This window comes from Ovis aries, chromosome 2 (genome assembly GCF_016772045.2).
Source record: "Ovis aries strain OAR_USU_Benz2616 breed Rambouillet chromosome 2, ARS-UI_Ramb_v3.0, whole genome shotgun sequence".
Classification (NCBI taxonomy): domain Eukaryota; kingdom Metazoa; phylum Chordata; class Mammalia; order Artiodactyla; family Bovidae; genus Ovis; species Ovis aries.
In genome coordinates, this window is record NC_056055.1 from 201,706,882 (window position 1) to 201,732,243 (window position 25,362).

Here is a 25,362-nt window from a genome sequence, read left to right on the forward strand (position 1 = left end):
TCTTATAAGCTCCCCTGTGAAAGCAGATTGCCAGAATAACAAAATTTCTAATAATATTGCACATAACTGCCACTTAGCTTCATAAAAATGATGGGGCAAGTTTATATCTAAATAGATTTAATACATAAGATGACTTAGGTTAAAAAATTTAGTGTTTTAATAAAATGTGTAACACTTAAGAAAGAAAAATTCATAGATAAGTCTCACACAACCCCTAGAATTCTTGAAAATAATTAATAGCATGACTGTTTCTAGGTCCCTGTGGATTAATCTTGTGTCCAATACTAAGATTCCTACATAAACAACTGTTAATATTGCTCTTTTTGTTTTGCTCTGTTTTTCCAAAGTATACTTTTTTCCCCCTTAAACCTGGGAGTTTTTATGAGCTCTACATTGTATAAACTAGGCCAGAAGCAATTATAGTATGAGATGAACAGCAATTAAAAAAATGTCATCTAAACCAACCAACTATGCCATTCACCCACTTCCATTTTCTTCAGTATCAAAAACTCCTGGGGAGTAGGTTCATCGTTCTGATCTTTAAAACCATAGTATACAAACTGTCTCCCCATCTATCCTAAATTAACACTAATGTTAACTCAAATACGTCTGTGTCAACTATGATTGTCTTTGAAATTAAAGGAAAAAGGTAAACAGAATGTGCTTTGCTATGATCACTGAGGAAAATAAAGTTAACATGCTAAGCCAAACCAACTTAGGACATTTTAAAGAGTAAGTGTAAACGTTTAGCTATAATAACAACAAATTCAAAAAATGCACATTAAAATGTTTACTTCAAAATTTAGACAATTCTATTTGTATACAGTCTTCACATCTGTTTTTAATGATATCAAATTATTGATTATTCATTTTTCTCATATTTATTTAAGCATTAACTATAGAATTTGCAATCTGATCTTTTTTTTTTTTCCAAATCCTTTCAGTAGACTTTTATTTTTGCCAGGTTTTAGTCATATTTACTTTGATCTTTCAAAGTATATAATTATTTTACTGTTTATTTACTTCTATGAGAAGAGAAAAAAATTTTGACCTACAAGATCTATATGTGGCAATTTGTAACAGAATCACATAGCTTATGTTTAGGAAATCATGGTTTTGATTAAGAAGCAACCATTTAGTTCCCACTGTTTTATTAAAACAGACATTAGAAGATAATAGGAAACATATTCAACAATGCAGAGTGCATTTAGTTTGGGCCATCAGTAAGTTAGCGTCAGATTTTCTTCTACACTGAGTATCAGCAATGATACATGGAAGCTGGTAACTATCGGATGGACACAAGCAAGGGGTGGGGAGACAATAAAAGACTGATTTCTGGGTTCTCAGGAAGAGGACGGCATGGCAAGCCACTCCAGCATTCTTGCCTGGAGAATCCCCATGGACAGAGGAGCATGGTGGGCTACAGTCCATGGGGTCACCAAAGAGTCAGACATGACTGAGCGACTAAGCAAAGGAAGAGTCGCAAGCAGAATTCTGGTTTTGCTACTTTATTTCCAGGCTTGAAATTCCAGGTTTGTTGTTTTTGTTTTGTTTTTCCATTTTGAAAATGGATGGACACAAAATTTCCATGTTTGGATGTTTGGAAATTTCACAAACAAAATCACTGCTTTCTCACGAGTAATGGATTCTACCAGATAGGAACCCCCACAGTGACACCTATTCATAGCATAAAGCTTCCGAGTGGAAATGTTCCTGTATAGGTCCAACACTTCCTTTTCTCCGAAGGTTGAAGGTTAATAAAACGCACTTCTCTGGAGTGTTTATTTTCTGCACACCATTCTACCTGTCATGAATTCTTTGTTTTTCCTCCCACTCCCTTGGTTGATGAATCAACACCACTTGAACTGTTTTACGGCAGCTTGTGTTTACTTCACACATACCTTAACCTTCCCTTTTCTCCTCCTACTGACACACACATGCACACGCACACTCTCAACAGCAATGACTAGCGCCATCTCTTTGAATAGCATGTGTACATAGTGTCTGGCCGCCTCTCCAGGTGTGGATCCTTGACCTCCTGAAACCGAGGTCTCAGTCTGCTTTTATGGCACTTAAAGAATTAACTGTGCATTTACTATCTTGAGGGGAAAAAACAGAGCTTGAAGAACTGAATCTCTAAGAAAGAAAAGAGAAAAGTAGAAGACGTGAGTATTAATGTGTATGTGAAGACATACACATACCACTGACTCACACACACACACACATTCTGCAGTGGCAATTCTGAGAACACTACAGTGAAATTTCCAGTCTTTCTGAATTTAGAATCATACTCCAGACTATTAAAAGAGTGTGTACATTCTCTTCCTTTCTCTCATAATAGCAAGTAAATGAGATCTAACAAATGACCTTCAAGCAGTATGATTCTTTTGATTTTTTTAGCCAAAGAGGATATTGTTCAAACACTTTAACAACCTGATGTTAAAGGAAAAACTTGGAGACAACACTTACAGAAAAGAAACACTTCGGAACTACACAATCATGTCTTAGAATGAGGAGTTATTCATCTTATCCTGTACAAGAGTTAATATTAGTAACATTCTAAAGCAAGTCCCCAAACCAGAAACTAGAAAGTCTAAAGAATTTTAGAATATGTTGAAAAGGAATGGATCTTAGTTGAATTTTCAGTGAACTTAATTTCTACTGGGTAGTTCAACCTCTTGACTTTCCTTACAAATTATATATTTAGCATAAAATGCTCTCATTCCTTTGAAAGGAGAAATGTGCCACCAATGAAAATAAAGTTCATTTCTTCAAAAGGTAACCTTGTAAACAAACTCCCAAAAACAGCCAAGAGGCACTACTTTGATACTGTTTCCCTAGAGAAAACTTGCAGAGTAATAAAAACAAACAAATTCTTCCTTTACTTTTACCTGTCCACCATAAATTGCCATTTAACCCTCTCCATAGGGGCAGTAAACCTCTAGCAAGGCTCTGAATACCCAAATAAGGTGCAACAGATGATGTCATAGTCACGCAAAATATGGACTAGAAGGACCCTCAAACACCAATCTGTTCTGTTCCCCCAAATTCCAATTTCCACAGGGGCTGGTAGCATTTGAATTGAATAGCCTTTGAATTGGGATGGGAAGAATAGAATTTTTCCAACATTGACAAATTTGCAAAGGCCAAATATGATTGATATATAAAGGGCTGGATAGCCTAAATAATATGCCATTTATTATATTGATGATAAGAGAACTGTATATTCAGTACCAGATATAATTCCATATATAATATATTACTGCTAGTAGAACTACTACTATTAATAAACAACAACTAAAATACTGTAACAATGATTAAGAGATTACTTTGTGCTGGTATTAAGGTACTTAGTCCTTGTAGCTAGTTAGCGATTTACTTTTATTACTTCCAATTTTCAGATGAGGAAACTGATTCTTGGTAGAGTTAAATAATTTAATCAAACTCACACAGTTAGCAAACAAAAGACAAAGATCCGAATACAAATTCTCCTGACTACAGAGTCCCTTTGCTTTAACCACTATTTTGGAATTGTCTCCAAGTAAACACAACATCAAAACTCCACTTCTGATCAAAGATTTCCTGATACCACACACTCCTTTCAGTTTGTTAACTGGTACTTAAACCATAAGTGCTAATTTAACCTAGAATGACTGCTTTTAAATTACATTAATAAATTAATGAAAATGATTTATTAAGTTTTTAAAATAGACATGCCTGTCTAAAACATACCACTTCAAAATATTTTTAAAGATTTCAGCCTTCACATGCATCTCTTGTGAAAACTCTAAACTTCATACATTATGCTAAGAATTTAGTTTTAATGCCATCTTAGTTTTCAAGGAGCCAATTTGGATCTCTTAACGAAAATATTAAGAGAACCCTTTCTTGTACCCCAATGCTCACAGCAGCACTATTTACAACAGCCAAGACAAGGAAGCAACTTAAGTGTCCATCAATGAATGAACAGATAAAGATATGATATTTACATACAACAGAATATTACTACTCAGTCACACAAAAAGAATGAAATATTGCCATTTGCAGCAACATGGATGGACCTAGAGATCACCATACTGAGTGAAGTCAGACAGAGAAAAACAAATATTATATGATATCATCTATTTTTTGTTGAATCTAAAATAATAATAATAATACAAATGAACTTATTTACAAAACAGAAAAGACTCACAGACTTAGAAAATAAACTTGTGGTTGGCAAAGGGGGAAGGGGAGATAAATTAGGAGGACGAAATTAACAGACAGACACTACTATATGTAAAATAAATAACAAGGATTTACTGTATAGTCCAGGGAACTATATTCAGTATCTTTTTTCTAATAACCTAAAATGGAAAAGAATCTGGAAAAAAATAAAACTGAATCACTTTGCTGTATACCTGAAACACAATATTGTAAATCAACTATATTTCAATTGTAAAAAATCCTACCTTTAGAAAAAAATTATATAAATTTTTTATTAAAAAGTTATATCTAAATCAGCAGAAATTCCCAAGAGTCAACAATTCCTTGACCTAAAAACCTGAAAATCAGCTTCAAAAATATAAGCCAATTTACCTTTAATCTTCTTGTACTTTTTATACCATCTCCCAAACTCCTGGCACTTGGTTGCTGACACGTTGGCATAATATGTGCTATTTACAATGGATGAAATCATACTCTGCAAAGAAAAAAAAAGTTATTTTTGATATGAGTATTCCTTTTTATGGACAAGAAAGGGGACATTATAGTCTATACCAATCTCCTTTGTCTTTTAAGTTTGAAGAAGTCATTCTCCTACAAACTAAACTATTAAACACAATTACCGAAATTTACCAGCCCTTTAACCTGCAGATGACAGTGCTTTCTCCAAAAAAACAACAGGGGGACAATGTCAAAAAGAGGGGACAGGACATGTAGATTGACTGCAAAGGCAAAGAACAGTTGTGATTTAGGAACCCCAGCAAAAGGTGAGATCAGATGCTTCTGCATCTGTAATCCAAATAATGCCTTTCAAATATTTCTGTTCAGCTTCCAACTGCAACAAGCTTACACAGCCAAGAATCTGAGAACATCCGTGCTACACACTGCAGAACAACATTTAGGAAAATAAGTTAAATTAATATAATTTATAGAAACGTGTGATTAGCACTTGTGTGAAAATTCACCAAATGAAAAAATTAACAGTGCTATTTTAGAGCAGGGGAAACTAAACATAACACTTGTACTGTGTTTCAACCAAAAATGCATCAAAATTTCTGAGTGCTAAAGTACCTGATTCCTTCTTACTCTTCATACTCCTTTCTCTCCTCAGCTCAACGCCTTAGCTGATTTGTTTGAAATTGCAGTTAAAAGGAAAAAGAAGGGGAACATAACCTGACTCACCACTGAAAAATTAAAAATTACAGCTGCATGTGTGTGCTCAGTTGCAAAGCTGTGTCTGACTGTTTGTGACCCCATGGACTGTAGCCCACCAGCCTCCTCTCTCCGTGGGATTTCCCAGGCAAGAATACTGGAGTGGGTTGCCATTTCCTTCTCTAGGGAATCTTCCTGACCCAGGGATCAAACCCGTGTCTCCTGCATTGGCAGGACGCTTCTTTACACTGAGCCGCCAGGCAAGCCCTATAACTGCACACCTTGAATTAAATTCCATACAGAGATACGTTTCCAGTCAATATGGCATGCCTGGACCAACATTCGTGGCAGATGTTCACTTATACCTGAACGACTGTGAGAGTATATGTGTATGTTTTGCACACAGGTTTTATTTCTGCAAATTCTGTCAAAAAGCAAATGGACATAAACAAGTCAGGAAATCCAAATGACCTATGTAAGGCTTTATATCCTGCCTTGAAATCTCATCTTTCTTACAAAAGGTTTCCCCAGATATGAAGCAGTTGAAGGAAATCTTAGAACTTCTAATGGCATTTTGACAAAGTAGTCAAGATAAAAAGGATAACAATAAATCAAGGCGTTGGCAACTTATCTACCAGAAAGTTCAAACACCAGTAGACAGTCCTGCATAGACTCCCATATAAGACAGTTTCCTCTCTGAGCTCACAGGCTCCCTCTTTTTCAATCACTACACAGTACTGATGAGGGGAGTGGGGATTCCTAATTCAATTTACAGAAATCTCTTTGGTTCTTTCTATACAGCAGATGGCTGTCCTGCCTGCAGTTGCTGATTTCTAAATGACAATTCTGTTCTCTATCGGGAGATAGTAAAGAGAACTCTCTTAATCTGAGGCTCTGAACACAGCCCGGGAAACACAAAGAGCTAGTAACACCTGAGTGTATCACAGAACTTCCGAGCCTTGCATGCTACTTTAGAGGATCAACGGAACCCTAATCTTCCTGAGGCAGGGTTTTACTTTGTGTCTTATTAACAAGGAGTATAGAAGTCTCTTGGCTAGCTGGGCTAGTTCCTTCCCTCTCTGGGCTGAGCTTTCCTCTCTGTCCCAGTCTATGAGACCCTGGAGGACAGTGACTATGTCTCTTTTTTCTTCTCCCTTGTGCCTAACACAGCTCTGATGTGGGATATCTGAGGCACCAAAATGTAACAGATGAAAAGGGACAAAGATGAAATTTTAAAATGCCAAACTGAAATGTCATAATAATGAAAAATTTAACATGAAAGCCGTCTAATAACAGATGCACCAGCCACTCTAGTGTATGTGAATAATTACAGATGTACTTGTCATCTTTCTTTGTTGGTTGTTACGAATCTTACCCTCTGGAAAGGCATAAGACATATAGCTATGGCAGTAGTCAGAGCTAAACCTTCCATTGCAAAGTGTCCCAGAAAGCTGATTAAAATGGAAAGTGTTTTAAGTCCTGCCTGGAGCTTCCCCTCAACTCTCCCTGGCCCATAACACCAGGAAACAAACCCATATCACTCTGGTCCCAAATAATCCACATTTCTCCCGCTCCTTGGCCTCCCTACTTTGTTGTTATTTCAGGTGCATCTTCATTAACACTCTTTTCTTAGTGGCCAGTGTCAATCTATTTGGCTGAAAGGAGATAACCCACGTCCAAAGTCAGGAGCAGCAGCTGTGCTTTGTTGGAGCAGTCATGAAGATACCCCATGTCCAAGCTAAGAGAAAGGCCATTAAGAAAGTAGGCACTCAGAGAGGGCATCAAAGGGCAGACAGACTGAAACCACAATCACAGAAAACTAGTCAATCTGATCACATAAACCAAGCCTTGTCTAACTCAATGAAACTAAGGCATGCCACCTAGGGCCACCCAAGACAGATGGGTCATGGTGGCGAGTTCTGACAAAATGTGGTCCACTGGAAAAGGGAATGGCAAACCACTTCAATATTTTTGCCTTGAGAACCCCATGAACAGTATGAAAAGGTAAAAGATAGGACACTGAAAGATGAACTCCCCAGGTCAGTTAGGTGCCCAATATGCTACTAGAGATCAGTGGAGAAATAACTCCAGAAAGAATGAAGGCATGGAGCCAAAGCAAAAACAACACCCAGTTGTGGATGTGACTGGTGATAGAAGCAAGGTCCGATGCTGTAAGAGCAATATGGCATAGGAACCTGGAATGTCAGGTCCATGAATCAAGGCAAATTGGAAGCGGTCAAACAGGAGATGGCAAGAGTGAATGTCGACATTTTAGGAATCAGCGAACTAAAATGGACTAGAATGGGTGAATTTAACTCAGATGACCATTATTTCTACTACTGTAGGCAGGAATCCCTTAGAAGAAATGGAGGAGCCATCATAGTCTGCAATCTCAAAAACGACAGAATGATCTCTGTTCATTTCCAGGCAAACCATTCAATATCATAGTAATCCAAGCCTATGCCCCAACCACTAACACTGAAGAAGCTGAAGTTGAATGGTTCTATGAAGACCTACAAGACCTTTTAGAACTAACACCCCCAAAAGATGTCCTTTTCATTATAAGGGACTGGAATGCAAAAGTAGGAAGTCAAGAAACACCTGGAGTAACAGGCAAATTTGGCCTTGGAATGCGGAATGAAGCAGGACAAAGACTAATAGAGTTTTGCCAAGAAAATGCACTGGTCATAGCAAACACCCTCTTCCAACAACACAAGAGAAGACTCTACAGGTGGACATCACCAGATGGCCAACACCGAAATCAGGTTGATTATATTCTTTGCAGACAAAAAGGGAGAAGCTCTACACAGTCAGCAAAAACAAGACCAGGAGCTGACTCTCATAAACTCCTTACTGCCAAATTCAGACTTAAATTGAAGAAAGTGGGGAAAACCACTAGACCATTCAAGTATGACCTAAATCAAATCCCTTATGATTATACAGTGAAAGTGAGAAATAGATTTAAGGGACTAGATCTGATAGACAGAGTGCCTGAGAAACTATGGATGGGGTTTTTGACATTGTACAGGAGACAGGGAGTAGACCATCCCCTAGAAAAAGAAATGCAAAAAAGCAAAATGGCTAGCTGAGGAGGCCTTACAAATAGCTGTGAAAAGAAGAGAAGTGAAAAGCAAAGGAGAAAAGGAAAGATATAAGCATCTGAATGCAGAGTTCCAAAGAATAGCAAGAAAAGATATGAAAGCCTTCTTCAGCAATCAATGCAAAGAAATAGAGGAAAAGAGCAGAATGGGAAAGACTAGAGATCTCTTCAAGAAAATCAGAGATACCAAGGGAACATTTCATGCAAAGATGGACTCAATAAAGGACAGAAATGGTATAGACCTAACAGAAGCAGAAGATATTAAGAAGAGGTGGCAAGAGTACACAGAAGAACTGTACAAGAAAGATCTTCATGACCCAGATAAACACAATGGTGTGATCACTCACCTAGAGCCAAACATCCTGGAATGTGAAGTTAAGTGGGCCTTACAAAGTATCACTACAAACAAAGCTACTGGAGGTGATGGAATTCCAGTTGAGCTATTTCAAATCCTGAAAGATGATGCTGTGAAAGTGCTGCACTCAATATGCCAGCCAATTTGGAAAACTCAGCAGTGTCCATGGGACTGGAAAAAGGTCAGTTTTCATTCCAGTCCCAAAGAAAGGCAATGCCAAAGAATGCTCAAACCACTGCACAATTGCACTCATATCACACACTAGTAAAATAATGCTCAAAATTCTCCAAGCCAGGCTTCAGCAATATGTGAACCATGAACTTCCAGATGTTCAAGCTGGTTTTAGAAAAGGCAGAGGAACCAGAGATCAAATTGCCAACATCCACTGGAACATCGAAAAAGCAAGAGTTCCAGAAAAACATCTATTTCTGCTTTATTGACTATGCCAAAGCCTTTGACTATGTGGATCACAATAAACTGTGGAAAATTCTGAAAGAGACAGGAATACCAGACCACCTGACCTGCCTCTTGAAAAACCTATATGCAGGTTAGGAAGCAACAGTTAGAACTGGACATGGAACAACAGACTGGTTCCAAATAGGAAAAGAAGTACGTCAAAACTCTATATTGTCACCCTGCTTATTTAACTTCTATGCAGAGTACATCATGAGAAACGCTGGGCTGGATGAAGCACAAGCTGGAATCAAGATTTCCAGGAGAAATATAAATAACCTCAGATATGCAGATGACACTACCCTTATGGCAGAAAGTGAATAACTAAAGAGCCTCTTGATGAAAGTGAAAGAGGAGAGTGAAAAAGTTGGCTTAAAGTTCAACATTCAGAAAACTAAGATCTTGGCATCTGGTCCCATCACTTCATGGCAAATAGATGGGAAAACAGTGGAAGCAATGTCTGACTTTATTTTGGGGGCTCCAAAATCACTGCAGATGGTGACTGCAGCCATGAAATTAATAGACACTTACTCCTTGGAAGGAAAGTTATGCCCCACCTAGATAGCATATTCAAAAGCAGAGACATTACTTTGCCAACAAAGGTCCATCTAGTCAAGACTATGGTTTTCCAGTGGTCATGTATGGATGTGAGCTGGACTATAAGGAAAGCTGAGCACTGAAGAATTGATGCTTTTCAACTGTGGTGTTGGAGAAGACTCTTGAGAATCCCTTGGACTGCAAGGAGATCCAACCAGTCTATCCTAAAGGAGATCAGTCCTGAGTATTCACTGGAAGGACTGATGTTGAAGATGAAACTCCAATACTTTGGCCACCTGATGTGAAGAACTGACTAACTGGAAAAGACTTTGATGCTGAGAAAGACTGAAGGTGGGAGAAGGGGACAACAGAGGATGAGATGGTTGGATGGCATCACTGACTCAATGGACATGAATTTGGGTGAACTTCGGGAGTTGGTGATGGACAGGGAGGCCTGGTGTGCTGCAGTCCATGGGGTCACAAAGAGTTGGACACAACTAAGCAACTGAACTGAACTGATGTCACAAGAAAATGAATATCAGGGCTTTTATTGGCTTCATCAAAGATGGTCTTATACTGGGGTTGGGCTCACACTCATTTAAAAAGCAGGAGTTGGCAAATGTGGCATATAACACAGTGGAATACTACTCAGTCATAACAAAGCATTAAATCCTCTCATTGGCAAAAATGTGAATGGACCTTGCAGGTATTATGTTAAGTGAAATAAATAAGAGAAACACAAATGCTATATAATTTCACTCATATGGAATCTAAAAATTAAAACAAACAAAATTAAAACAAACTCAGAGATACAGATATCAGATTAGTGGTTACCAGAGAGGAAGAGAGTTGCAGGGTGGGTGAAACTGGTGAAGGAGCTCAACTGTATGGTAATGGATGGTAATTAGACCTGTGGCAGTGATCACTGTGTAGAGTACACAGATGTCAAACAGTAAATTCTGCACATCTGAAACATATACTAAAATAATAATAATAATTAAAAGATAATAGGGGAAAAAAAAGGAGTTGGCTACCCTGAGATTCAGTCAGGCTTGTTCTCTTCCCTGTATCATTTTGAGTTTCCAGCTCTACAAACCACAGAACAAAAAAATAGGTTTACGCTAGGAACTGAGTAAAGGAACTGGGTAGTAAATAAAAACAATTTCCTCTATAATGAGAAACTTTAGTCACCAGAAAAGTCTCTTCAAATTTGTGGCACCTTTTATTTATATTAATTCTGTGCAGTTCTTTACATTTAGTTGACACTTAAAGTAGCTCTACTGATACAAATCTTTATAATTCAACCCGAGAAAGCTTTAAAAATAGAAGAGGTATTTCTTGGGAATATTGTAGATGAAAAATCATGTTATGTCTTATTAGTCCAGTTTCTTATAATCATTCTATAACCCTAAATTAGACTGCTATATTCTCATTGCCTTTGTCTGAATCACTTAACCTCACTGGAATACTCTAGACACATACAACAAGGTCATCTTAATGTTTACTGGTGTCAATTTATATTTAAAACATCAAAACAATTTATTATAAACAAAATTGAAAGGGGATAATGTAGAGCAAGCACATGATGACTTTTACTTTACAAGGAAGAGTGTTCTCCAGCAGCCCTGGGGCACAAAGAATTTTTATTTACCCCATTTCATCATACAGTCATGCCCCGGTATCCATGGGTTCTGCATCCAGGCATCCATACTATAGATTGAAAATATTGGGAAAAAAAATCCAGAATGTTCCAAAAAGCAAAACTTGAATTTCCTGTGCATACTGCAGCACATGCAGTGTGCAACTATGAACACAGCATTTAATCTAGAGATGACTTAAAGTACACAGGAGCATGTGCGCTGGGCATATGCAAATACTACATTATTTTATACACATTATTTAAAGATCTGAGAACCTGGCTATCTGCAAGGGGGTCCTAGGGATACCAAGGGATGACACTACTTTAATATCACTGAAATTGAGATGCATCTTACAATCAACAGCGTCTTGGACCTGATGAGATACAGTTGCTGCAAAATGGGATGAGTAATGATTAAAATTTCTCCCACCTACCACCCTGCCAAAAAACATCTAATTTCCATTCACTGCTTTTAAAAATATGTATATAATTTTGTAGTCTACACTGCTCTTTTATGTTTTCCAATCATTTGAGAGCAACCATACAATTGGACTTTTAGAATACCCACATTTTTTTTTGACAAATGAACAAGATCTGAGTCTACTTTTTCAATCCAGAATACAACCAACTTCTGAGTATTTATGTTAACATCAAGTGATACTGATATGAATAACCCAAAAGATATGTGTGCTGTTACTTTTAACACAAACTATGGGACTATGCTTTATTAAATATTAATATTTATATTATAATTAAATAGAGGGCTTTCCTAGTAACTCAGTTGGTAAAGAAAACTGCCTGCAGTGCAGGAGACTACCTGCAATTCACAAGACCCAGGCTCAGTCCCTGGGTTGGGAACATTTCCTGGCAAAAGAAACAGCAACCCACTCCGGTATTCTTGCTTGGGAAATCCCATGGACAGAGAAGCATGGTAGATTACAGTCCATGGTGTTGCAGAGAGTAGAATGTGACTTAGCAACTAAAATCAAAATATAATTAAATATATGTAAATAGGATATAATTAAATAGACTAATATTAAATGTCCTGGAGAAGGAAATGGCAACACATTCCAGTATTCTTGCCTGGAGAATCCCATGGACAGAGGAGTCTGGGGGGCTACAGTCCATGCGGTCACAAAGAGTCAGACACGACTGAGCGATTTCACTCACTCACTCAATATTAAATGACTAATAATAAACTGACTTTGCATTTAATAAACATGCTTCACTTTGCATAGTGGGGGACTGTGAGAAAGAAAGGAGGAAGACTTGTGTTATGGGCAACTGAGGCAACCCCCTCAGATACTTACTCACAACCATAAACAACATATAGACAGTGATTGTAGACAAAGCTATTTATGAAAAATATTATGCACTGAAGTAAATAGGAAGGTTTAACACATCTTCCTAACTACAGAAAAATTTTTGAAAGTTGTGGGCTTCTTTGTAACCAATCGTGAAATTTTAAATATAAAGAACATAGATGAGGGATTAAAATCCCTTATTTGCAACCACTCTGACACTTCTGCCACTTATATTTGGAAGCCGTTTTTTAATAAAATAAGAGAACTCAAAATATACCAGAATTACTTACTGCAAAGTTTATTAATTTGAAATTGCTCTAAGACAACTGCAAGAGAACATTATGGTATTATTATTAATGCTTATTATAGCTAAGTAGAAATTATACAACTAAAAAAAACAAATTTTCTTTTAGCTTCCTGAGACAAATTTTAAACTCACTTGTTTGTTTTTGACTATCCCAGAAAAGAGATGTCACCTATCATTTTAAGTATGGTTCCATTTTTCAGACTAAAGACTCAGAAACTCAGAATAAAGAAGCAGCTTGTTCAAAGTCAAATAGCAGCAGGGAACAGCACAAAGAGACGCTACCACTAGGCCACACTATTTCTTGGGAAATCTTCACCACCATCTCCATCAGTGAACACAAGCCCAAAGTGGATCCTGCAACCAATTCTTTAGACAAAGCAAGAAACCAGGTGACAAAAATGAAACAAAAAGTTTCAGGCCTTTATATGAGCTAACTAAGGAATTAAGAATCAGAGGAAGTTAAGGGACCTAAAGGTAATTTAAAACTTAATAGGAAAAGCAAAACAGCAAACACAGGTTAAGATGATTTGTACATATACTGGGAAAGACAGAGATCTGAGCATTGCCTTTTCCTCCTTCCCAAAAAGGAAAGATAAAATAATTGGGTATTTTTCACCACTTTCCCTTTGGCTTAGTGAGATTAGTTTGAACAGCAACGTTATACTAAGAGTAGCTAAGCTGCAGATACATAATACACTCATTGTTAAAAAGAACATTTTAAAACCAAAGTGAATGGTTACATGTTCCACTGGTGAGAACGCATGCCCCGTCAGAGCAAGAGAAGTGGGGGGGGGAAGCTGGCATCTCAGGGCCATCCTTTCTACCTTAGCATAGAGGAAAGAGCACGATGCAGGCAATGAATGGCATATGCATTCTTTGCTTGTTTTTAGCCTTGTCATTATGTTTTGTGATATGCTAAATAACTATTAAACATGAGATCATAATAATACTCCAACTAAGGATATGAAGTGAAACTGTTAGTCACTCAGTCATGTCCAACTTTTTGCGATCTGATGGACTGTAGCCCACCAGGCTCCTCTGTCCATGGGATTCTCCAGGCAAGAATGCTAGAAAGGGTTGCCATTCGCTTCTCCAGGGAATCTTTCTGACCACGGGATTGAACCGAGGTCTCCTGTACTGCAGGTAGATTCTTTACTGTCTGAGCCACCAGGAAGGTACAGTATAGGGAAAAAATGACTTGGAGGAATTACTTTATCATGAAAAATTAATGTTATTTGTCAGCCTTCTAAAAGCTTCCCTGGTGGCTCAGACGGTAAAGCGTCTGTCTGCCTGTGAGGCGGGAGACCCAGGTTCGATCCCTGGGTGGGGAAGATCTCTTGGAGAAGGAAATGGCAAACCACTTCAATACTCTTGCCTGGAAAACTCCATGGACAGAGGAGCCTAGAAGGCTGTACAGTCCATGGGGTTGCAAAGGGTCGGACATGACTGAGCTACTTCACTTTCACTTTTGTCAGCCTTCTAACATCCTTTTCCATCACCATTTCTGAGTTATACTATCAGAATGGAAACTTTCTGCCATTCTAGTTGATAGAAATACTTCCCCTGGGCTGTGGAGTCTGACATGAGTCAATTCAAGAACTCCTCACCTAGAAGACTATGGAAGGGCTTGCTTATCTGACAGGGGCACCCTCATCTGTGAGAATGAAATATGGATACTAGCCTCTGAGGCTGGAAGGATTCAGAGAGAAGATCTGTGCAGAAGGCCTAACACACAGGATATGGAGCCAGTGAATGTCAGCTTTCTTCCCTCCATGCAGTCATTTCTCAGACATCATCCCAGTCACCCGCTGGGAATTACTTTGAAGTTGTCATTTGTGCGTCCCCATCAACAAGATTCATGAGGTTGCACATGAACTAATACAACTTTGCATGATAATAACTGAAAGGGACAGTCAACACCTGGTTAACACAGGACATGCATGAATTTAAGATTAAATGAAACGGACAGTTAAGACAATACCAATCCAGGCATTTGATCAGTCACTAGTCTATAGATGAGGGCATGATCAATCTGCTATTTTCTACTGACCCATTTGGCTATTTGATTTCATTGTCTGATTATTTTGGCATATTGCAATTTAGGTTGGTCCTTTACTGACCCCTCAAATGGGCAAGACTTGCTTAAAATGACACAAATCATTATCCTACAATCTATGTCTCTAAAAGACTACATAAACACCACCACGATACTATAACATTTTCACAGTTTAGTAACTTCTACCAGTCATCTTGTTCCTCAAATATTTGGCAATAAAACCTCAAATAGGAGAATGGGGCAGACCTGCTTTAAAAATATATCTATATGCTAAGCTAAACAAGCCAAGACAAAAGGACAAATATTCTATGATTCTACTTTTATGAGACATCTAGAATAAGTAAATTCCTAGGGACAGAAAATAGAACAGAGGTAACCAGGGGCTGTTGGAAGAGAGAAGAATAGGCAATTATTGCTTAATAGTTATAGAACTTTCATCTGGAGTGATAAAAAGTTTGGAAAATAGATGGGGGTGAGGGGTTATGATTGTACGACCTGTAAATGTAGTCAATGATACTGGATTATAAAATTATAAATTTAAAAATTGTTAAAATGATAAACTTCGTGTTATACATTTTTTACCACATACATGAAAAAAGTTTTAAACATGTGTAGTGTTGCAGAGATAATGTTAGGAAGGGAGGAGGGGGCATTTGCAAACTGTCCTTCCATTTGATCATCCTAATAACCTATGAGATAGTTAAGGTGGGTACTGTTTAAAACCCTAAGGATCTGGGGTTTTGTCTTTTAACTTTTCCTTGAGTAAAAAATTAGTAAGCCACAGAAAGACATGTTCATAATGTTTTCAAATTGGAATAGTTAGAGACCATTGAATAAGGAAGACCTAGGCCTAAGGTACAGTAAATTAGGATGCTTGGGACAGACAATGGGGCTGATGGAAGAGGCTGGAAGTGGTGACTCAGGAGGACATCAGAGGAAAAGGAAGAAGCTGTCAGCATTTAAACATATTTTGAAAGGTGAAATCAAAAATAAATACACAGACACACAAACATAACCTATACTTTCTAAGCATCTGGCCAGACAGAGAACAAACAGCTAAATCACGACTTCCCTGTCTTTAAATATATATGCCTCAGCCTGCAATTGTTGCCCTTTTATGGACTTTTCCACTCTTTCCTTCTGTCCTCAAGCCTGCTCTTTTGAAATGTAGACCACTGGGATATTCAAGAAAACTACTTGAAAATATACTAGCCACTGAATTATTCTTTCATGCAACTACCAAACTTAAGTGAGGAAATACCTAAAATGGATTGACGTGGGGGTAATAAGGGAGAATTATTTCAAAACCAGTCTTTTACTCATGAACTGAGAATATTTTAAATAGCCCAATAATCTACCGTTCTCCTGTGAAGTACTATTGGATGCTCCACTCTCTTCTTCCTAGGCTGAAAGTTTCGTTTCTTTCATCTTCACCACTATACCCCCAATCCTTTGTAAAGTACCTGAGTCAACTGGGACTCCATTCAAGCTGGTAAAATACATTTTTAAATTACTGTTTCACCTTCTATAAACAAAAATTCATTCTTTTTAACACTACACAGGTTGAATAAAAATATATTCACCTATTCTATGGTAACCACCAAAAAAATGAGTGAGCTTATCTCCACATTGAAATTCAATCCAGCTATGCAATTTAAGTGAATAATCCGGAATGTTTCAGAGTAACAGCCATAGGATTAATGTAGACACGTATACTATGTGCCCTTGCTGGCTGAGAAGGACTACGCCAGTGATGTTTTCCAAAATCACACAACATACCAGAAGCCTAAATCAAATATCCCCCATATCTAAGCAATAGAAAAGAGCCTCCGTTTGATTGAAAATGTTCTGGGGGCATCAACCCCCAGAGTACTATATTCATTGTTTCTCATTCCAAACATTTTAGAGCTGCCAAAACCACTGTAAAAATAATAAAACTTTATATTTTATAAAACTTTCTTAAACATTTTAATTATTAAATTAATTAAACACCTTAGAGCAGTGGCTCTCAACCAAGAATCATTTTCCTCCCTTCAAAGGACATTTGGCAATGTCGAGACATTTTGGCTGGCACCGAGTTGGGTGGGGAATGCTACTGGCATCTAGTAGGTAGAGGTCAAGGATGTTTCTAAATACCCTATAATACACCGGATCACAGGTCATTCCCCAATCACAAAGAATATCCAACCCAAAAGCTTAGTTGGGCCAAAGTTTAAAACTCATGCATTACAGTAACAACTACATTAAAGATACTCTTTGTGCTGAATGCTGAGAACTCTGAGATAAAAGATAAGAGATGGCTTCTGCTATTGTGAGGCAGTCCATTAAGTGATGAGAACTGGCAGATAACATTGACAGCAGGTTGTGATAAGTGCTCTGACAGGGGTGTGTCCAAAAGGTTACTAAAAGCAGAAGCAACTACTTTAATCAGAAGGTCAGGGTTCTTCACCAGAAGTGACTTCCCAGCTGATATTTGAAGGATTTTATCAAGCAGAAGAGAGTAGGGCATGCTAGCCAAGAGAAATCACACAGCAAAAGCAAAGCAGCGCCACACCGAAGGACTCCAAGGTCACCAGCATTGTGCACAGGGGCCACCAAAGCCAGAGATTAACGTGGCACATCTCCCTTGAGGACTAGTCTCATGCAGACAGGGGAGGTTAGTCATTGAACAGGTAAAGAGGTTTCTACAGAAATTTTAAAAATATCAAAAACACAGGTGCATGGAGTAGAGGAAATGCTAAGGGTAGTAGTTAGACTGTTCCCACCCTTGGGAACATTTTGGTGAAGTCTGAGCAATGGTAAATGTTTCAGCTGCATACATTTGGAGCACTGAGCAGATGTAGGTAGAGGGAGGAAGGTGACGGATAGAAATCAGGTTAGTGTCTGTCATCTTCATAGTATACACAGGCTATTCAGTCTGCTCTCCCTACAGGCTGAGCAGGGGGAGCCGCTGGAGGCTTATAGGCAAGGAAATGATACAATGTTAGTGTTGGAGAAGCAGGTGCCAGAAGAAAGATTATGACGCAGGATGACTGAAAATGTTTCACAAGAGAGGTGATGAAAGTCTAAACAGGGCAATGGCACAAAGGAGGAAGATTTTAATATGGAGGTGGTAGAACCCATAGTATCTACTATCAGAGTGACAGAAAAGACACTTTTGAGGTTGGGCAACTCGGTGGGCAAGCGATGCGAAGAGAAAATGGGGGAGCAAAAGCACTTTTACAGCAAGGGTAAAGATGTTCTCATTCAAAGCTCAAGACAACCCTGCAAATTACATGACACATGTGGACACAATCATGCCCAGTTTACAGACGAGCTTAATGAGGCTCTGAGAGTGGACAGGCTTGCCCCAGATCACAAAAGAACTGAGGTTCAATAATTCCCTGGTAGTCCAATAGTTAGGACATGGTCCTGTCACTGCCCAGGGCCAGGTTCAATCCCACAAGCCACACGGCTCAGCCAGCAAAAAGAGAGAGAGAAAAAGAGTAGAGCTCAGGGCTCTCAGCTCCTCATGTGGGTTCCTTCCATGCAGGCTGTCTCTCTAGTCACATCTTACAGCTATAACCAAACCAAATAATCACAACAGATCAACACTGACCAAATTCCTGCAGGCCTCAAAAACCCTGGATAAAATTCCGAATTGGTGATATTAGGTTAGGAGCTTGTCTACTTCCAGGCAAAGCCCAAGTTGACTTTCAAGTAAAATCCAAGAGAAAATTAACTGTGACTAACTGTAAAATTTAAGACAAACGACTGAATTGTTTTTCTAAATTGTTCTTTATCCAGTCCCTATGTATGATCAGAATAATTCAAAATATATATATTTTAGAACTTCATAAGTAATCACATTGGAATAAATAAAAATTCTAGCAACAAGCTTTAATACTATGTACATCCTCTGGAGGAGGAAATAGCAACCCACTCCAGTATTGCTGCCTGAAAAATCCCATAGACAGAGGAACCTAGTGTGACTCAAAAAGGTCACAAAGAGTTAGATAAAACATACCAACAGGGAGGTATTGAAATGGCCTACAAAAGCTGTAAGCACAGAAGCAGGGACATGACTGATGGTCAAGAAACACTAGTGTCCCTTTCCATCTACCAATCACTCAGGTGCCTGCCGGCTTGATTTTTTTGGAATCAAAAATATTAATAGTAGGCTTTGTCTCAGAGGATCTATTCCAAAACACTCTCCAAGACACATATAAAAAATATTCAATTCACACCAACAATATCATGTCTCAATAATAACAGCTGGTACTATTTATGGAGTATCATTGTATGCCAGTACTAGGCCAAGAATTTATGTGATTTATCTCATTACTCCTCACTATATGACTTAGAACTATTACTCTCCTGGTTTTACTTACAAAGAAATAGATAAGATCACAGAGGCTTGTAAGCCAAGACCTGAAGCCAGATCTGACTGATTCTCAATGCAGATTCTTAACCACTAGGCTTCCTAATTCCCCCAAAGACTGTTATCCTAGAACATAGCTCAGGACATATCAAGTTTCCATGGTTCTTGTTATCGTCCCCTGAACTTGACAGACATGCAGTCAACCTACTGTCTTATATCAAGTACAGCAACTCACACCAGAAAATGGATTTCCATTCATAGCTTTAAATAATGCCAACCTGAGTTCACTTCACAGCTGTTCTAAGCCACTACCTATAGCCACCAAAACATCTTATCATTAGAAAAAGTGGTGCCCTCACCCATAAACACAAACAGTAACAGAAGCCCTTCCTCTGCATTCCTCCCTTTCATCCTCTCGATCTCTTCCTTTTGTGACTTGTCATAGCTTATGATCTGGAGAAGGCAATGGCACCCCACTCCAGTACTCTTGCCTGGAAAATCCCATGGATGGAAGAGTCTGGTAGGCTGCAGTCCATGGGTTCACGAAGAATCGGACACTTACTGAGTGACTTCACTTTCACTTTTCACTTTCATGCACTGGAGAAGGAAATGGCAACCCACTCTAGTGTTCTTGCCTGGAGAATCCCAGAGACAGGGGAGCCTGGTGGGCTGCCGTCTATGGGGTCGCACAGAGTCGACACGACTGAAGCAACTTGCAGCAGCAGCAGCAGCAGCAGCAGCATAGCTTATGATCAGTTCATTAAAGAAAGAGTACCACTTTTTCTCACAGTGCATTTTTACATGCTGAACTCACCACAAAATCTCTATAGAACATATATGATGCAAAGATCATCTCTCTCTGCTAGACCCAGAAAAGGCTCAATAAACAAATATAAACAAATTAAGATGTATTTGGCATGGCTGACCCATTTCATTGACCAAGAAATGCAACTTGGAGCCTGCACTTTGGCAAGGGAGGTCTCAACTGGAGTTGCAATTAACCAGCTGAGTAAGGTTATGCAGGTAAAGGGCCTCTAAGCCTTGTTTTCTTGACCTATAAAATAGAAATATTGATACACACCTCCTATGACATGTATGAGAAGTTACAGAATGAGTGTAAAATGTTTTCATGTGACTCCTCCTACATCAGAGCTCTAGTAAGTGATAAGTTCTCCTGTACAACAAAAAGCATCACAGTCTCCATATTTTTGCCCACCTAAGATGTAGTGTCACCTTCCAAGGGATCTTCCCCACCCAGGGATCAAACCCAGGTCTCCTGCATTGCAGGCAGATTTTTTACTGTCTGAGCCACCAGGGAAGCCCAAGAATACTGGAATGGATAGCCCATCCCTTCTCCAGGGGAACTTCCTGACCCAGAAATCAAACTGGGGTCTCCTGCATTGCAGGCGGATTCTTTACCAGCTGAGCCACCAGGGACTCACTGCAAAAGTTCCTGATGCTGGGAAAGACTGAGGGCAGAAGAAGAAGAGGGCATCAGAGGATGAGAAGGCTGGACATCAGAGGGCATCAGAGGATGAGAAGGCTGGACATCAGAGGGCATCAGAGGATGAGGAGGATGGATGCTATGAACATGAACTTGGACAAACTCTGGGAGATAGTGAGGGACAAGGGAGGCCTGGCATGCTATAGTCCATGGGATCACAAAGAGCTGGACATGACTGGGCGACTGAACAACATGATGTAGTGTGAATATAAAGACAACTGTCTGAGCGGGAGTGCCCCTCCTGCTAGACAGCACACCCATGGCTGCTTCATTTGCGCTGAAGACACTGACCTGGGAGAGAGGGCATTCTTTGGCTAATGTGCTCTGGTTCATCTCTTTAAGCAATTCCTTTAAGGCATTGCGGACCGTGGCATGGTTCCACTGCTCTGCAGGCAAGTCTTCCAACTTCGAACAACTGGAAAACAGAGGAAGAATGAATGACGTGCAAACCCTAATAGTGCAGAGTACAGCAGTCACCCCCCGTTCTGTAAAGCATAGGCAGAAGCAGCAAAGAACACGGTCGAACCTGGGCTCGAAATGAGGGAAAGGGAGTAAAACTGCTTCTCTAGGGCCTCAGCAGAGCCCACTGTGGCCTCTTTCAGTTGGCCATCACACTAGCCTGAGAAAAACAGTCATTTTGCAGAGAAAGAAATGCCAATTTTTAAAAGTATGATTTTTCCAACCTGCTGATAGAAATGGCATGGCAGTATGCTTACAAACTTCTGCAATTTAAATTTAATTATTGGACATTCCTAAGGTTAAACGTAACATAAGCTTCATCAGATTTGAAGGCCTACTTTCACTTTCACCCTTAACCCTCACAGAACAATCTAGAGATGTTACTTACCTAACCAAAAACTAACTAAAGATATTAAAGTATTCCTAGACAAGGACAGGAATGGTAGGTCCCTATTAAAGTGCAAATTCTCTGAAAGGGGGTAAACTCAAAACCTAAGAAGGCAATGGCAACCCACTCCAGTACTCTTGCCTAGAAAATCCCATGGACAGAGGAATCTGGTAGGCTATAGTCCATGGGGTCGCTGAGGGTCGGACAAGACTGAGCAACTTCACTTTCACTTTTCACTTTCATGCATTGGAGAAGGAAATGGCAACCCACTCCAGTGTTCTTGCCTGGAGAATCCCAGGGACGGGGAGCCAGGTGGGCTGCCGTCTATGGGGTCGCACAGAGTCGGACACGACTGAAGTGACTTAGCAGCAGGAGAGGAAAGGACAATATAAGGGATATAACTTGCAGGTACTTTACAACACAAGATATGGCAGAGACCCTCTTGATTCTTTAGTGGTATACTTTGTCTTGAGTGCTGTATCTGAAAAAAAGGAACCATTCCCAGAACTTCTGCAGGCTACCAGAGAGGAAAGCGAAGTCCAGTGCCAGTGCCCTCTGGGTAAGTAGGCTACCCAGGCACCCAACTCACTCCTCAAACACAAGCCTGAAACAGCAGGGGTGTTGATTCTTCAAGTATTATGTACTAAGCATTTAACCAGAGGACTCATTAAATTAGGCGCTTTGGAAAGTGCCCCTTTACAGGCTGCAGATTTTTAATGATTTATCAAGCTCCCCCTAGGTTACCACTTCACTGCTTCTGAAAACAAAACATAAAACAGTTGGAATGTGGACTATAAAGATGCCTGGTGAAGGGCCCCCTTCCCCTCCTCTTCTTTTTTTTTTTTTTCTTTTCATTTCATCTGATGTCAAGAAATTAACAAAGACAGGATGAGCTGATCTCTGCAGCGAGTCTATGATCGACGGAGCAGCTCCGAGAGTAAGGAAGGGCAGATGTTCAGAGACACCCACCTTTGTAATTGGATTTTCAACGTCACGACGTGATAGACATCTTGCAGCATGTCGGCCACTGTCGCGTCAGGTGCATCTGTCACATAACTGAGGGGGAGAGGGTTCCACCTCCCCAGCTTGATTATTCCTGCACAGGGAAGAAAAACATAATAAACACATAGCTGCTATTTATTAAACCCTCTCGTTGTTTGTTCAATGTTAAGAAGGTCATCCAATAGCCAACATCCAAGGCCCACTCAGATATTTTACAACCCAGTGCAATAGCCTATTTCTCTCCGGCTGACAATTGAGTTAACTATACAGGAAGATGAGAATGAAAGGATGAGGTTTAATCACGGACAATCAGTTTTTTTTATGTTTTCCTGTTTCTTAAATTACTTAGAAAACCATACGGACACTTCCTTCCCCCAAAGTCTTATTTCACAGTCTAACTTAAGACTGATGCTAAATATACCGAACTGCTGATTTCATAGACAAAAAAAAAAAAAAAAAAAAGCAAGTCTTAAGTAAATATAAGATTCAGTTTTGAATTGTACAAGAAAATTCCTGTGTGTGGGCTCAGCACACACACAGTCACATCCTGGTTGTGGTGCGAACCCCAGTGTGAATAGCATTTGGAGCTGAAGAAGCAATGAGAATTCACTTCTAAATTCACGTTTCACCAGGCGGAGGGCTTGTGTTCCATAGCACAATGACTGACCACAGATCAGAAATAGCAGAGATGCCTTCAACTTCCTTTTTTCCCCCCTTTGATAGTTCCTCAGCTTTTCTTTACAGTGACAGTGGTACCCTTCCCCTCTGCTACATATGGTAAACACTCAGGACAATGGAGACAATAAAAATCCTGGTCAGACCTGGACAGACTCACAGGACAGCTTCAGCAAGGCATGGTGAAAATGCTAGGCTAGTCACAAGATGGACCTTATCTGGAGCGCAGGGCACCCATACACTGATAACAAAATATAAGGAGAAACTCATTGCACAAGCAACACAGAGAAACAAGCATTTTATTTGTATGCTACAAAAAAATCCAAAGGTCCCCTAGATGTCAAAAACTGCCACACTCCCACACAGCCATGCTACAGTGATAGACGAGGAACAGCATTTTTATTTTTATTTTTGGCAACACAGGTGAGTTCCAGTTACACTTTTCTTTCAAAAAATATATTTTATCATCAAAGAGAGATAACACCTGTATACCCAAGTAAACCTTTAAAAGCTTCATAAGATGCTGCTTTATAGCTATGGGGCAAAATTCCAATAATAGGAAATGAACTTTCTGGTCAGGGCACGTCCTGTCCAAGATGAAATCAATGAATGCGCAATGCTTGACATAATGCTTGAAAACAGGGAATAAACAGAACAAAAATATTAAAATGATGCACTGTTTCAGTATTAAGATTTAACAATCTGGTGCTGAATATGCTGCAGTATAAATAGTGCCTGGACTCAGATCCAATAAAGTAACACAGCTCTCATTCATAGTACCGTATGTCTCCAGTTCTGGCTCCTTAAGTCATATTTCACTTGCCAAGAAAAGCTGTTTTCTTGTGGGGATAGTTTTCCTAACATTCTCTCTCATGACAATGAAAAGTGCACAGCACACAGCAAGGAGTAGTCATGAAATGAACATCCAGCGCCCACTGGGCAGCCATCCGCAGAGGCCGGGTCTGCTCCTTTGCTTCCTCTACTGCTCCTGACTTCTGAAAGTACTAAAAAGATACCGTGGGACCTAACATATTTCCTTTAAAAAAAAAAAAACCACTTCGCAGTTTTAAATTCCCTTTAAAAATCCATTATCGTGATAGCCCATAAGTTGAGTATAAACTGTGTGTGCATGCTAAGTCGCTTCAGTTGTGTCTGACTCTTTGCAACCCTAAGGACTGGAGCCCACCAGGTTCCTCTGTCCATGGGATTCTCCAGGCAAGAATACTGAAGTGGGTTGCTGAGCCCTCCTCCAGGGGATCTTCCTGAGCCAGGGATTGAACCCACATCCCTTGCATATTTCCTGCACTGGCTGGTGGGGTCTTTACCACTAACGCCACCTGGGAAGCCTGAGTATAACCTGACCATCTCCTAAAGATGGTATTTTATTATAAGAGATTAGAGGGAGAAAAAACAAAGCCAGCAACTCCTAAACAAGTAGAAGACAACTGTGTGGGTCATTTGGTTACTAAGAATACAGAGATAGCACGAAGCCATGGAATCCTGTAAACTTTAACGCACAACTCTAGAGGGGATTCATTCATGCTAGTGTGTGTCATCGTTCATCCCTCTTTATTGTTGTGGAGTGTTCTGCTGCAAGTTTATACCACAGTGCAGCCAGACACAACAGAATATCTCCTAATGCTTTCATTTATATAAAATACAAGAACAAGCAAGACTCTTCTATGAGAAGAGAGGTCAGAATGTGCTGACCTCAAGAGAGCAGAGTCATGACTGGAAAGGAACATAAAAGGGATTTCTAGTTTCGGCTGGTGGTTGCATGGGTATAAAAATTGTCAAAATCCATATAACCGAACACCTAATATGCCTGTATTTTATTGTGTTTAATTATACCTCAATTTTTTACAAAA

General features: G+C 39.4%; 1 protein-coding gene across 3 annotated transcripts in view; it reads right to left on the reverse strand.

Moving 5' to 3' along the window:
• SATB2 (SATB homeobox 2) overlaps positions 1 to 25,362 on the reverse strand; it is a 201,694-nt gene that overhangs the window by 98,141 nt on the left and 78,191 nt on the right. For all 3 annotated transcript variants that reach the window (XM_060410162.1, XM_027965069.3, XM_060410161.1), the window contains 3 exons: positions 22,787 to 22,913; positions 21,262 to 21,385; positions 4,579 to 4,681 (listed from right to left, as the gene is read on the reverse strand). In XM_060410162.1, coding sequence (XP_060266145.1) covers positions 4,579 to 4,681; positions 21,262 to 21,385; positions 22,787 to 22,913 — 354 coding nt within the window. The remainder of the gene's footprint in view (positions 1 to 4,578; positions 4,682 to 21,261; positions 21,386 to 22,786; positions 22,914 to 25,362) is intronic.